The 16,687-nt window shown below is 37.0% G+C and overlaps 1 protein-coding gene across 10 annotated transcripts in view; it reads left to right on the top strand.

Moving 5' to 3' along the window:
• bi (T-box transcription factor bifid) overlaps positions 1 to 16,687 on the top strand; it is a 389,284-nt gene that overhangs the window by 284,092 nt on the left and 88,505 nt on the right. For 5 of the 10 annotated variants that reach the window (XM_069829735.1, XM_069829734.1, XM_069829731.1 and 2 more), the window contains exon 4: positions 14,004 to 14,063. The exons of the other annotated variants lie outside the window; for them this stretch is intronic. In XM_069829735.1, the coding sequence (XP_069685836.1) occupies positions 14,004 to 14,063 (60 nt within the window). The remainder of the gene's footprint in view (positions 1 to 14,003; positions 14,064 to 16,687) is intronic. 10 annotated transcript variants of the gene reach the window in all.

Raw genomic sequence — 16,687 nt, 5'->3', positions numbered from 1 at the left:
GAAGAAGATCCAAGTAAAGCAATCCAAGCAAACTTCAACGAGAACCTTTCAATGTACGGACAGAAATATCGTTCGAGTGTTAACCCTTTGCTGCAAACTAGGCCTGTACTTGGCGTCGTGGTGAATGTGGAAGCACGCAGCTACTTTGTTAGCTTTACATAGAGGCTTACAAGAATCATACTTCATCATGCAGACCAAGATAATGATATTGATAATAATAATAATAATAATAATAATAATAATAATAATAATAGTAACAAATATAAATGACACTCGGAAGGAAATTAAACACAGAATAAATATGGGAAATGCCTGTTATTATTCGGTTGAGAAGCTTTTATCATCCAGTCTGCTGTCAAAAAATCTGAAAATTAGAATTTATAAAACAATTACATTACCGGTTGTTCTTTATGGTTGTGAAACTTAGACTCTCACTTTGAGAGAGGAACAGAGATTGAGGGTTTTTGAGAATAAGGTTCTTAGGAAAATATTTGGGGCTAAGAGGGATGAAGTTACAGTAGAATGGAGAAAGTTACACAACACAGAACTTCATGCATTGTATCCTTCACCCGACATAATTAGGAACATTAAATCTAGACGTTTGAGATGGGAAGGACATGTAGCACGTATGGGCGAATCCAGAAATGCATATAGAGTGTTAGTTGGGAGGCCGGAGGGAAAAAGACCTTTGGGGAGGCCGAGACGTAGATGGGAAGATAATATTAAAATGGATTTGAGGGAGGTGGGATATGATGATAGAGACTGGATTAATCTTGCTCAGGATAGGGACCAATGGCGGGCTTATGTGAGGGCGGCAATGAATCTCCGGGTTCCTTAAAAGCCAGTAAATAATTAAGTAAGTAATAATAATAATAATAATAATGGTTTTATTTAATAGCCTATAGGAGAGTGAAGGCCATAGGGCCTTCTCTGACACTCAACTAAGAGTAAAAGTACGATACATAGAAGATTACAAATACACCAAAGTAGTAGGTACACAAAAAATAGAAAAAGATAATCATAATATTGTACAATGTAAACAAGTCAATAGAAATGAGGCAGATACACAACATAAGGAAGAAAAAATCATAATAATGAGTCAAAATGCGTGAGACACGTATACAATGTACAGAAATATGAGATGATAATAATAAAAAAATATGGTGAAGTAGCCTATAGGGTATACGATAAATACTATCTTTAGATACACACACAAAAAAGAAAACACGATTTCTCATAAGATAGACATAACATGATAGGCATTATAAGGAAAAATGATTTTAAAAATAATGAAAAATAAGGTAAATATAAAGTTATGCAAATCTAGCTTTCAGATATGGCTCCCTGTGAAGCTGATTTGAATATTTCAAGGGAAAAATTGTTTCGGGGCCGGTTATCGAATCCGGGACCTTTGGCTAAGCGCACCAATGCTCTACTGACTGAGCTACCCAATAACTCTACCAGACACCAACTCAATTTTTACCTTTATATCCACATAGGCCTACCTCAAAGTGGGCTGACAAACTGCCAAACATCCAAAATTGAGTGCACACAAACTCTGTGTGACTTGAATTGAAAATATTCAATACAAAGTTAGTTTGCCAACTCCGTCATAAGATAATTTTCTAACTTAGATTTGAAAGATTTCAAGATTCGACAACCCTTGACATCAGGCGGCAGAGAGTTCCAGTGCCTAGAAGTAGTAACAGTGAAGGATGGGGAATACAGAGATGATGTGTGGAGTGGAATAGGTAGAAGATAGATACGGCCTTGAGAAGGTTGAGTGTCTGTGCTATCGATGAGTGTGGCACTCGTCGTGTGTGGGTGTCGCAGGGTGACGGTGGTGCACGTTTCTCTTAACAATTTCTGGGATAAAAACAGTTGAAAGGTTGCTTACTAATTTTATGAAAGGAGTTCGCCTCCGTTATCCAACATATTTGACACCTCTGCTATCTCTCTGCATTGCACTACTGGTTAAGAAATGGATATTATGTTTCAGTTCTTCCAGAGTGAATGGATTGGTATTGCACACGATATCTTTTATTTTAGTCCGGAGATAAAAGTCGCAGAGGGTTAAATCGGGACACCGAGGAGGCCAGAGATTCCTACTAAACTCTGTATTCATTTTGGGACTAAAATAATAACTTATTAGAATTTTTTAATACTCAGTGCAAGGAATAAACCTATTAAAATATGCACAGTTATATTTCTTTCACTCTGTATACAGGATGTATCAGAAATAAAGTGACAAAATTTTATGGAGTCCTCTTCAGTTAAAAAAAAAAAACAACAACAAAAGCAAAGGATTTCAATCTTCCAAGTCAAATAGTTACTGAGATATCAAATAAACATTACTTGCGTATTAGTGTACATCAGACGTATACCTGGCATCGAACTGCTGAACTTCTGAATTATAGCACACACGCTGTTTAAACACACTCTTCAGTTTGCACAATTTTACCTATTACATAGTGGAAATGATTTGAGAGAAAAAAAATAAAACATCAGGACTGCCTTATGTATGACACATATCCTTTCTCTTTTTTCGGCTTTTCAGACATTGTCTAACTTTCATTATTGGTAATGGACTTTAACAAACCCACAGAATTTTAACTTGAAAAACATTTAAAATAGGATTCTGGGATTTTCAGTGCCATATTTCTTTGCTACTACTACAATTAATTAAGGGGTTTGCCGGAAAAAGGGCGTATACGTCAATATGGTGAATTGAGATACAGGCAATCTAAGATTTTAAAACGCACCTGAATAAAATGTTATACAGATAGTGAATAAAATTATACATTAAATTAAAAATCTTAGCGAGTATAAATGTTTTGTAGCATTTAGGCAATTTATATTATTAAATTTCCTTATATTTGTACCATATAAAACTTCGGTCTACACGCCCTTTATCCATATAATGATTTGCTTAGGGGATTTAATGTAGATTTCAGATTTAAATTTCACACGGAATTGAAACAAAGATACATTTTATGACATTTATTATCTACTTCTAAAGTAATTTACATTATTTCAGATATACTGAGTAGACATTAAGTACGCAAAGCAAAATATCTGAATATAACAGAAAAAGAAATCTCCATTTTGTGTGAACATAAATAAATAAAATTTATTCTTTGTAGGCCTATAATCCTGATAACAATAAGCCCAAAAATCTGAATATTGTAACAAATCTCTTTATAGAACATAAAATATTTCCGTCTGAATCTATGAGTTTCATAAGTTTGTTTACTCTTAAAGCAAGGACAATAATGAACATAAAAAGCAGTCAAAGGAAACAACTGGACTGACTAAATTGAACTATATATATATATATATATATATATATATATATATATATATATATGCTTAGTCTCTACGAAGACAAAACACACACAGTACAGTATGCGTAACGCGCAGCACTAGCTCTACTTGTAGACTGACTGAATAAATCGCGCACGCACGCACGCACGCAGCCCTGTCCTGCAGATATGTACAGTACAATCAAAACAAAATTTCGCTACTCTACTCTAATTATTCACTACATTTTAAACCGTTTTCCCGAAGAACGGCGTAGAGGTCTATCCGCCTTTCTTCCGGCAAACCACTCAATTAGTATGTCTGTTTTTGCGACACCCTCTATAGTGCCTCGAAGTCATTTCATCTCGAAGATACGCATTAAGTTAATGGGAGGGGAAAGTGGAATTTACTGACGAAACCTTCTTTGTCCACTACTGCTGGTGTCTGAAGGTGTGGTATATGGGGTTGTACACCCCTGCGGTGTAATTTCGCTCGATTGTCGGTCTCTGTGTGCCGGCCGTCGGCAGCTTCCGTATCGTTATTCAATGATCATCCCGCCCGGCCCGGCTTCTTCTCGGGGTTGGAGGTCACGCTGGAAATGTCAGTCTCTCTGACTTCCGCCTGCCAGACGCCGGGGTGGCGGGTCACTGGTTCGTTATGGGCGATCTAATAATTTGGTTGCAAGTTCTGAGAATGCCAACAAATGAATAATCATTGGACTATTTGCACAAACTTTGTTCACTCGTCTCAAGTTTACGAGGCGTTAAATGAAAGCCTAACGACAAGGCTGAGTGATGGAGAATTTCTTCATGAGAGGTGGCGAATCTGTAGATATTGTAGGGTGACTGCACCGTTAACAGTGTGTAATACACTAGAGTAGTTTCTGATAAGAAAACCATTTAACATTATTTCCTTTATTAATCACCATTACAAACAAATAGTCTAGTTTTGAAATTTCGCATAACATAACATTATAACTACACTTTTTAGACTAAAAATAATACATTTTCCTAGTAGTAACAAATTCTCCAATATTCGGCCACATAAATCCAGTGTCCAGCCAGTTTGAAACCAGTACTCAGCCTCTAAACCAAATTTAGGTTAAATTCAATTTTACTGTTAGAATATGATAAAATAAACATTATACATGTACTTTCATTATACAGTATTACAAAAAAAATTAGAAGGAATGACAGAAGACATTTCTGAGGTAGACACTATTCAAACAATATTCCTTTTACAAAAAAAAAAATCAGCAAAATATAATATAAATTTAGCTTTCCTTAAGAAAAGGTTGCCAAATTTGACAAAGCGTATTACATATAATTTGGAAACACACCTAAATGGTAAAATGATATACATTTGAAATGCTTAGAGAATCGAATATGTATGTATGTAATGTATGTATGTATGTATGTATGTATGTATGTATGTATGTATGTATGTATGTATGTATGTATGTATGTATGTATGTATGTATGTATGTATGTATGTATGTATGTATGTATGTATGTATGTATGTATGTATGTATTTATTTATTTATTTATTTACACTGCAAGTGGGCAAGCACCCGGTGGCAGTGGTATACACAATATAACAATACACAAAAAAATGATAAGCAATACACAATAAATTTACAATACACAATACAATTTTATACACAATAGCCTACAATAAGAATACACAATACAATAAGAATACACAATATAATTTAACACAATAATAATAAAACATAAATAAAATACCTAATTTTACATTACAACCTACATAATTATGTATGGGCCCTACATAAGTTTCAATAGTCTTTCACTTTACTCTCATCTCATTCCCTGTAGTGGCACTATGACGCATTTCACTGACACTCTGTAACACATTTCACTGACACTATAGAACACATTTCATTGACGCTATAAATTATCACTGATCGGAATTGTTCATTGCACTGTAAAACCATAACTTCACTGACTCACCTCGCTTCACTGATACAACAGTTCAAATAAGTCAAATAATTACACCCTTATGCATACTGTACTTATAAACAGAACTACATTTAAACTAAACATTTCTAGTCTAAGGCCCTCTTACACGCATACAAAATGTCAGAAAAATTTACACCTAAGTAGCGTTTGTGCTCATTTACAGTTAAGAAAGGGGGGGGGGGATCATCAGATAGGTTAGAATGATTTGAATGCCATATACCGCGAGAAAAATAATAGTACGGATTTATTGGCATTGATATCTAAACCAATCAACAGCCATCGGTTAAGATAACTTGAAATTTCCATTATCACTCCCATACAAATGATTTCTCAATATCTGAACCGATTCTTTGATGTACTTATTTTTTTTCATAACTATGCCAAGATGGCTGACTACTGGGAGGTGGCTGATAACAGGGTGAACTACCCTATAGCTTGCTATAATCGAGATTGAGTTGCAGTTAGCGTACAACGTTGAAACTCATGAAAGGAATTGGAACAACCCCTCAGTGCTCAGGCTGTGGTCTACAGGCAGTGTTCGGTTTCATTGGGAAAAGACAAAAGACGAGCAAAATAATTTACTGTCCACACTTCGTGAGAGCTAGAAACATGGCAGCGACACGAATTATTGTCATCATCTGAACTATTTCCTATGTACGTTACAATTCAGAGATAGGCGAAACGTGAAATCTTACATTCCTGCCAGAGAAGTGGCACGAGGTGAAGGATTTACGATGTGTAGTGTACAATTAATGCCAAGATAATTTTCATATTTTAAAACTGTTTTCGTAAAATTTTCATATTTCATAAAAGCCTTTTTTTTTCATATTGTACGTAATCTTCCTCTCCGTTAACACTATATTATTTTCTACAACTATCACTGACTCCCAGATAGTCTGTTATAAGGAGACAGTAGAGATGTTGTCTAGGAAACACTTGAACATCCCAAGCCACCCGTCTCACTAACATTTCGGTATCTCCAAAGGCAACTGAAATACCCAAATTCTCTTTGTGCGTATTTGCTTGCTTTCCGCACAAAACCAATGCGCGGTAAATGTGAAATACCACATTCAGTATTCCCAACGTAACTAACATAACAATTTCCCTCTTCTTACCGCTTAAGCGCGATATTAATTTTACTGCTTTAGGCTTTTAACATATTATTTTTAGAGACGTTTAACATAGTAATAATTATAAATTGGAAACTTACCACTGCAATTTCACCTAAATTGCACTGTTAATTATTGTTTTTAAATATTTGCAAAAATTAAGTAAACTCTACAACACCACAAAAGTTACTGCATTTGCAATGCAAGTAACATTAAGGAAGCCGTGAAAAAATCAACAAGATTCCAGATGCTGATGTTATTACTGCAATGTGTTATATAAATAATATCGTTAAAATATTAAAATGAAAAATAAATCATTACATAAACTTACCGTTTGTTTATAGTTCGCATTTATAGACTGGGGGGAAAAAGACAGACGTATATCACGGCCTGCTGGAATATAGTAAACACAGAAAACATTTTATAGTAACAATGTTGAAGATAGATATTTTTGTTTTTAAAAGTTGCCGTCATTGAACAGAAACCAAGATGGAGATTTCATTGCAACTAATTAGAAATTCCTCTTTCAGGTATGTAATAAACGATCTTCGCACAAAATAATGTACGATACACGAGCGGTATGTTTGTTTTCATGTCCTCGGAAATTAAAAAAGCTCAACTACGTTTCGCTTTTTCAATCTTTTCCTCGAACATGAAAACATCAACATACCGCTCTTGTAACGCATATTACTATTTTGAGCCATTGAGCTGCTAGCGTCAACGAATTAAGAATCCAAAAGAAAATAAATTACTCTTATTTCACTTTTACTCATTCTTTTGAATCCAATATGGCCATGTGTATTAATATAACTACGTGTAAATTAATTTTTTAAACGGCTTTCAAACATCAATTTTGTCCACACCTGTGGAGTAACGGTCAGCACGTCTGGCCGCGAGACCAGGTGGCCCGGGATCGATTCCCGGTCGAGGCAAATTACCTGGTGGAGGTTTTTTCCGGAGTTTTCCCTCAACCCAATATGAGCAAATGCTGGGTAACTTTCGGTGCTGGACCCCGGACTCATTTCACCGGCATTATCACCTTCATCTCATTCAGACGCTAAATAACCTAAGTTGTTGATAAAGCGTCGTAAAATAACCTACTAAAATAAAATAAAACATCGATTTTGCTGCCTTCTTAATTTCTCCTCTTTTTGTAACTTCTTGTGTTTTTCATCGTACCAAACAATATTATTGGAATAGAGTATTGCGAAAGTACGTTGTTATTGCATTACTGAATTATTTATTTTTTAGACAAGTAACATTTCTTTATATATTTATTTATTTACCCTTGTACCAGCAATAAAAAACACGCATGATTTCATTTTTTTTAAATGGCATAGATTTTGAATTTAAGTACATGCGGTATTCTAAAACTCAAAATACCATTTCGGATTCCGTAATAAATTACGTATATAAATACCCTGAATCTCGAGCATATCCAGTTGCTTTTGTATAAATTAATGTCGAAAACGTAAGTTGCACGTGACAACGAAACGAAAAAACTAAATGTCAAGCCACGTGCTATATTTCGCCTCCGCTCAGCGTTGCCAAGCGTACGCATGCTCCGGCTTGTAACTGAAGACGGCTCTGGCGTATTCATGCCATGCGTCACTGCTTTTAAAGAATTACTGTTCTCCAACCAGGAGATCAACCGTGAAAGGAATGTCCTTACTATTGCGTTATCTATTGGAGCGAAGTAGATAGATAATATTAGAGTTATAACGTCAGTTTAAAAACCATGCGCTCTCCTCCATATGTTATTTCCTGTATGGAGAGATTAAAAGACCAGCGGTCTTACTAATAAAAACTCTATATACAGACGTTTAACTGTCTTATACTTATACAATGAGTAGCTCGTTTATAAGTCGTGTGTAAATTCCTTACTAATAATCACTACATACGTCGTGTATAACAGTATAACTGTTACACAGCTACGTCATAGTTTCGTCATTACTTCGTTACGAAAGATAATAGAATATCTGAGGTTCTCTATTGCATCCGGTAGAGCGCTCTAGTGTGGCGTGTTAAATATCGATAGTAAAACTGGCTCTAATCGATTACCACACTACATTTTGGTCAAAGAGTACAAGCTACAGCAATATTATTCTAATAATTCTATGATCTTGGGTTTGTTCTTCTGTGGTTACAAGGTAACCATCATCATAAAATGACAGTCGATACGAACAGCTGTTAGAGGAGCGGCCATTTTTTCCCTATATACAACGCTTAAACAAGGGGTTTCGTGTATATAACTACTGCAAAGCAATTCCCATTGTACAGTTACAGCCTGTTTATACGTCCATAGCTTATTCACGGTTTATTAGTAACGTTTTCTGTCTCAACTCTGCATAAGTCTCGTATAAAAACTATACACGGTTTATTAGTAAGACTGCAGGAGATTAACTGTGATCTAATTTTGTAACTAGGGTAGTATCAATATGTGTGTGCATCAATGTTATTGTTTCTGTTGTGAGAGCGAGCTAATAGAGATACGAGTACCCACGTGTGTGTCCTTATGACATCTTATGACGTCAATATTCATTCACAGCTTTACCCCGCTTCGTCTCAGTCCCCAAAGACTTTCTCGTGGTTGGAGTACAGTACTGTAGTAATTAGCTTATCGAGTAACGAAAACAACATTGGGACCCTTAGTCATAACGAAACTGCTAGAATGATTTTCGTCCACAATGGAAACTCTCCAGGCGTACAGTCATAATCAAGACGTAACGTAGGAAGGAAACCGAATTGCTATGCGAGCAGCTAGCCCAGGCCATCTTCCGATGGGAAGGAATGACTCCAGCAGTCTACGGAATCCCACCGCGTGAAATGTGAATTTAATACAAGCTTGTACAAAAACATAAATCCTCTCTGTGGAAGGAAGCGGACTCGCAAAAAGCCGACGAGGACTGTGAGAATGGCGGGCGCCGCCGGCTCCTGTCTGCGGGCTCCACGCTCTGCCGGCAGTCCGTGCCCTCGCCGGTAGCGCCACGGCTGGGGTGGCGCCTGCGTGCACTGCAATTAAACGCTCGACTCGCTCTTGTACTTAATTTCATTATTTTGATTCGTCAGTTATCTGCGGTTTACGACCTGCGGAATGGAACCGGCTCCGTCGAGGTTTATGTGCTCTGCGAGAGGTTGTAAAATTCTGGAGAGACGCAGTAATTTGCAAACACTCATAAGCACAATTACCAAGAGGACTAGGTGAACACTCAGTGGTTGGTTTTCATATACACTCCTACGCCGTTATTTTTCTGGATGATATAAACGACATGGATTAGTTTAGTCTAGCTCAGGCATGTCAATTGATGCCCACAGGAGCAAGCGCGCGCTTTAGAGCCCAGGAGAGCCTGAGCGCTTTACAGCGGAAAGGAAAGAGACAGACGAAAGAGGTGGTTATATATGCCGCTTGGTCGAGCTATATTCAGGGATGGCCAGCACTGATTCAATAGATAAAGGGAAGAGAACTTATTAAAACTGTATCCATGGTAATTTTTAGATTTGCCTGAGAAGTATAAGTGCATTATAAGAATGTAAGTTTTAATTTTAATGCTCACTTTTCACAAGTTTGATTTTTTTATTCAAAAGAAATATTTTCTCAACTTTTCGTATAGAAAAGTGAAATTTTCAGGTATAGGCCTATTTATTTAGTAGCCTTACAGAATGTTTTCATAAATCTAATATACCGTATATACGTATTACTGAAGATGGTGTATTGAAAATTTTGAAAATATTCGTATGGAAATTGTTTGTAAGGAAATGAATTATCAAAGCAACTACTGTTACATCATAAGCAGAAGATACGTGCCCATGTGTTGTAAAAATGTCAGCTCTATAGCTTCAGCAGATTTCGAGAAAATAATTTAATATTCTGATGATAGGAAGTTGCTTACAAATATCACCTTAAAAGCATAATGCGATAAGAGTTTTGTTATGTAATATTAGTTACACTTAAAACAGATACAGTACCTAGGTAACTTTGCTTTGTACTGTAATATTGTTTTGATTAGTTTATTGATTACTTTTGTAAGGCTAAAGATGCCATCAATATAAATTCCAACTTATCATGTCATACTCAATCTCTTTCTTTGGAATATCACTTTCTTTATGAATGATGTGTTTCATCCACTTAATATAGTATAATATTATATTACTATGGAATTTAAGTGCATATTCCTTCTTAACTCTCTATTATGTTATTAAGATTTAAAACACAAGCGCAATATTAAGAAATCAGTGTTAGTACTTTTGTTTTACAGAAAATATAGATAATATCAAACAGAAAGAAGCCATATAAAAATAACGACATAAAATTTCGTGCTCCGTTTGAAGTTTGTGCACCACTGTTTTCTTAATCCAACAGGTTGCTTATTCATATACACAAGCCTTCCTCTTTCCATACTTAGCGCTTGCTGCCCGCGCACGACGTCAAGGTCAGAAAAATGCGCTTGCTTTGACATCACTGGTCTAGATCATCATTATCATCATCATCATCATCATGATTATCATCCATCTTAAAGGACTGGGCCTTTAAGCCATTTCGTCCTGTATGTTTGTGAAAGTTGTGAACTATACCACAATGGGTTCTTATATCATGATGAATGAAAATCTTAAATTTCTGTATAAAATTTGGTTAATTTCGGTGTTATTTCACAAGAAGACATAAATTCGATGCAAAAAATATTACTGTATATGCCTTCAAAGATTGGAGGTCTCTATCATCAAGAGAATCTTAAAGTTCTTTGTAAATTTTAACAATAGATCTACTTGCAATATTTCTATCTTCACTTACCTGTTGTGTATGGAAATTCAGTAACAGTTTGCCACTCTGTGTCTGAATAATAAGCCTACATTCAGGCTGTTTCTACTAAGGTAAGCCTTCCTAAGTTCGCCACCATAAGCAAATTTATTTTTAAATTGGTGATGAAGTCATATTTACGAAGCATAAAAGAATGCTTTGCAATATTTATACTAAAGAGCATATTAAATGGAAACTTCGTAAAGAATAAGGTGCTCCTCGTACAAAAACAAAAGAGTCAGGAGTGTCCAACTGGCGAAGTGAGGAAGTGTTTCGCCACTTATGTGCCTGTTGTAAATTCAAATAATATTTTAATGTAATCAGAGTTCAGGTATAATATATTTTAATACAGAAAAAATGTTCATAGTAGCAATTTAACAAAGTTTTAAAATTAATAAATTATTTCAGGGTTAATTATTTAGTATTCCTTTACTTATAAAATATCTAAATATCACTCATTTCAATACTAAAGTTAAAATGTAATCAATTATTTAAACTGTCAACTGTTCAAAACGATCTCAGAGAAGCCGCAACGAACGATCCTAAGTTGGCCATGGAAAAAGCTGTAGTGGCGTAGGCTACATATGAACAGTTAACATTTAATAATAATGTCATAAAGTAAGACATCACTATAGTACATATAATTCTAAAAATAGGCCTACAGCTAGAAAGCACACAAAATAGGTTTTAAAATGATATAGGCCTATTACACTCTGTGAATGTAGACCTATTACTTATTCCGTTTGATGAAACGGATACTTACGTAGCAAATCATACCTCATAGCAAGAGCTACTGGTAATGCATATTGCGTCTTCAACGAAGTTCTAACGCATCATGCATCAAATTATTGCTGCCAAATTTTCGCCAAATATCGTACCTTAACGAAAATAACGAGTTGCCAACTTTGGAGACCTGGCGAACTTAGAGATGCCTGCCTTATACTCGTATACATAAAGTCACTCGAAATGCGATTTGATTATTATAACCAAAATTATGTTTTGAAATAGGGTTTGAATACGTATTAAATTCAGAATTTTCTATCTACATAAAAATCAATAGACAACATATTATATTGTAACACATTTTTCTAAGAAAACTCAATTACAAAATTAGAACAGAATTGTAAATCCAGCTGACTACAATCACTGCCATGTCTGCCAAACAGTACAGCGGCAGGGAACTCAGCTTCACACAGCTTGTTGTATTAATTTACGTGTCGCATTTATATCACTTTCAATATAAATCTTTCGAGCACTTTAAATTAAAATTTCGTCAAAGGAAAAACATATTTGTTTTGAAAAACACTCATTGCAAATAAATTCACGCAAAAAACAAACATTTCGCGTATACACAAATTTTCGCTCTATTTCATGAGTTTAAACTGACGATATTTTGACCTGAAAGGGCTGGATACATGTTTTTTTTATTTCATCAGCTGAAGATCTAAATTTCGGGAGTGCGTGATCTGCGGAAACTAGCTAGCCTGTCTCCACCACTAAACAGCTTCGGGCCCAATGCATTTCGATAAAGAAGTGGCTGGTGTCTTGTCTGGGTAGAGACAAAATTAAATTATTTTACGGAAGCCTACGGAAGTTGAAGACCGACTCAGAGGCATGTGTGGCGCCGGAAGGTCCACGCTTCGCCTGACACCCTCGCGAAGACGACAAAAACAGACCGCCGCGCCGCGTCTCACAGAGCTCTCTTCTTCAGCCGATTCCATGAAACTCTCTCCAGCCGTGTGTGATAAAGTTGATGAGTGAATGGAGAGTGTCGATATGCAGATGCATGCTCGAATTCTTCATCATACCTACGGAACATGATGCCTGAACAATTCATCATTGATCTTCAATCAGAAAGCTCATTTAGTCATTTCTCTTAACCGGTCATGAAAGAAATAGCAAACTTACTCTTTCCTACCAGCAAAACAATCTGCGCGGAGCGCGGTTAAGGCCGGAAGGTCGTGGGTTCTTGAATTTTCTTCATTGATCCAATCCTTCCAGCCACACTATGGCCCTGGGGTATACTCACCCTCTAACGGAAATGAGTAGCAGGGGTATTTTCTTGGGGATAAAGCTGCTATTAATTCTGATTGTCTGTACAGGTAGAAGCCTTACCTACCGTCCACACCTGTGGAATAACGGTTAGCACGTCTGATCGCAAAACCAGATGGCCCGGGTTCGAATCCCGGTGAGGCAAGTTATCTAGTTGAGGTTTTCTCCGGGACTTTCCCTCAATCTAATATGAGCAAATGCTGGGTAACTATCTGTGCTGGACCCCGGACTCATTTCACCTTCATTTCATTCAGACGCTAAATAACCTGAGATATTGATACAGCATCGTGAAATAACCCACTAAATAAAGAAAGCCTTACCTCCCGCCGTCCATCGCCGTGGAGTAACGGTTAGCACGTCTGATCGCGAAACCAGATGGCCCGGGTTCGAATCCCGGTGAGGCAAGTTACCTGGTTGAGGTTTTCTCTGGGACTTTACCTTAACCTAATATGAGCAAATGCGGGGTAACTGTCTGTGCTGGACCCCGGCCCCATTTCACCTTCATTTCATTCAGACACTAAATAACCTGAGATATTGATACAGCATCGTGAAATAACCTACTAAAAAAAGAAAGCCTTACCTCCCGCCGTCCATGGCTGTGGAGTAACGGTTAGCATATCTGGCCCGGGTTCAAATCCTGTTTGAGACAAGTTGGTTGAGATTTTTCCCGAGGTTTTCTCTGAACCAATTACTGGCTCACTTCAGACGCTGAACCTCGGACTCACAGTCACTCTTCCCCTACTACATCACCTCCGTTTCTTTCCTAGGTTTCGGGCTTGCTCCGATGTAGAGACGGCTGCGGACTGCCGCCGAACTTGGACCATGTGGTACGTGGTCATTAGTTGCTGGTGGTAGTGCTATGTAGGCCTACCGTAGGCTCTCCCCTGGGCTCATGGTAACTGTGAGACCGGGGTTCAGGGACCGCGGTGAGGCCTACGCGGAAAGGTAAAGGGATTCTGTAGGGCCTTAGGGCATGCACACCATCCCATTCCGGGTAGTACAATGGGTCTATAATTTTTCGCTGTAAGAAAAATCCTATTATAAACAATAGCACGTGACTGAAGTGAGGCTTCATTGGCCGCTGTTTGGCACCATAGATTCTCAGTACGTGTTCCCGCCTACTGTTGTACATTCTGTTTCATGTTAAACATTTCCCGTTACTCGTCAAGTAGGCCTAACCTCACTACTATGCATTCGTTTGCTTAGGAAACATTTACTTTATAATTACTGCAATTAAATTATTTTAAACTTATGTGTAAGGTCAATCACTGCCGGAAAAAGGAGTAATTCCTTCCAGGATGTAGAAGCCATACTTCAGTACCACGTGCTTATGTGAACAACTGCGAACTCGAGTGACGCCAGCTTGTTACAAGAACAGACTACCTCGGTATTACTGTTGGTATTCATCCGCGTTCATAGTACATAACAAAATATTAAAGTAGCTTTTCTTTTGCTTAGCGTTTTACATATAAGTGAAGTTATACCTTTCATCGTATTTAACAACTAGAATTCAATTTTTTATTTTCAAATAGTACAAGATTATGGTTTCAAAATACCGAACTATATTTTCCTGCGTCATGTGAGTGTTTCGACTGGGATCCAATCACGGGTATGACAGCAACGTGCTTGTGTTTATATTAGAATTTTTCTTACAGCGAAAACAGTATACGTGCGAGGGTAGTGCCCCTCCCCTCAAAGGGTATTACTAGATAATATATTTCGACCTTTCGGGTCGATTTGGCCTGTAATGGGACTGACTTTACTTAATCTGCCTTCGATCACATTCAACGGTTGTACAGTTAGGCTAGAAATGCATTTAAAACTGACTGCCTGTCAATAAAACCAAGGCTGTAGCTTTCCTTACACATTACAATAATATTTTGCATGAATATCTGTAATTGAAGACTTCAAGTAAACAAGGATCTAAGTGCCATATTTGTGAAAATTGATTTTTTTACTGAAATAACAATTTAAATCCACCGATTAGCATGCCTGACCGTGAACGAGGTTGTATAGTTGGGGTTTTGCCGAGGTTTTCCCTCGACTCGTTAAGAGCAGGTGCTGGGTGACTTTCGACGCTGGACCCTGGACTCATTTCGCCAGCATTATCACCTTCATTTTATTCAGGCGCTATATAACCATAGCAGTTGATTAAGGATCGTAAAATGATCAATTAAAATTAAAAAACATATATAACTGGCCCTATAATATAAATAAGAATCGAAGTCCAGACTCGTTTCTTTATCGTTTCATTAGATATTCATAGACGCCGGTACGTGTGTGTGCCAATAGCTAGCGTATAGGCCTAAAAAAGTCATCCTATGTACTTCACGTCTTTAGTTTATTCATTGAACTTCCGAGAGATTTTATTTACTTACGGTCTTACTAATAAAAACTCTATATACAGACGTTTAACTATCTTATACTTATACAATGAGTAGCTCGTTTATAAGTCGTGTGTAAATTCCTTACTAATAATCACTACATACGTCGTGTATAACAGTATAACTGTTACACAGCTACGTCATAGTTTCGTCATTACTTCATTACGAAAGGTAATAGAATATCTGAGATTCTCTATTGCATCGGTAGAGCGCTCTAGTGTCCCGGGTTAAGTATCGATAGTACAACTGGCTCTGATCGATTACCACACTATATTTTGGTCAAAGAGAACAAACTACAGCAATATTATTCTAATTATTTTGTGCTCTTTAGTGTATTCTTCTGTGGTTACAAGGCATCCATCGTCATAAAATGACAGTCGATACGAACAGCTGTTAGAGGGGCGGCCATTTTTTCCCTATATACAACGCTTAAACAAGGGGTTTCGTGTATATAACTACTACAAAGCAATTCCCATTGTATAGTTACAGATTGTTTATACATCTATAGCTTATGCATGGTTTATTAGTAACGTTTTCTGTCTCAACTCTGCATAAGTCTCGTATAAAAACTATACACGGTTTATTAGTAAGACTGTTTGTGTATAAAATCTCACATGTTGGAGAAAAGAGATATTCTACTTGGCGATGATGATGATGATGATGATGATGATGGCGATTATGTTGATAATGACCAATATTGTATAGTCTATTCCTTAACCAATTTGTGTAACAATGAGTAAGACATATTGCCTAGAGTTTCCCCTGAAATAATCTAATGTTTGAATTTTATGACTTGAAAAAGCATGTCTTTATTCTCGAGGATGAATTGAGAGGCGAGATGACGTTCATGTCGATTACAAGCTATTATGCACTACGTTAGTGGATAGACAGATCACATTGGTATGCGAAGCAAGTAAAATGTACCCTCTAATACTGAGGGAGGATCTTCATCCCTTCCGTCTAGCCTGCGGGGTGGATGAAATTGAGTGCGGTGCATGCCACGAATCGGTAAAAAAATGTACACCACGCAGTTCTTTGTGGTCAGTGGGGGAATTCTGAACTGCAGC

The sequence above is a fragment of the Periplaneta americana genome, chromosome 6 (genome assembly GCF_040183065.1).
Source record: "Periplaneta americana isolate PAMFEO1 chromosome 6, P.americana_PAMFEO1_priV1, whole genome shotgun sequence".
NCBI classification, from domain to species: domain Eukaryota; kingdom Metazoa; phylum Arthropoda; class Insecta; order Blattodea; family Blattidae; genus Periplaneta; species Periplaneta americana.
The sequence above is the reverse complement of the archived record's forward strand: the minus strand, read 5'-3'. Positions and strand labels throughout refer to the sequence as shown.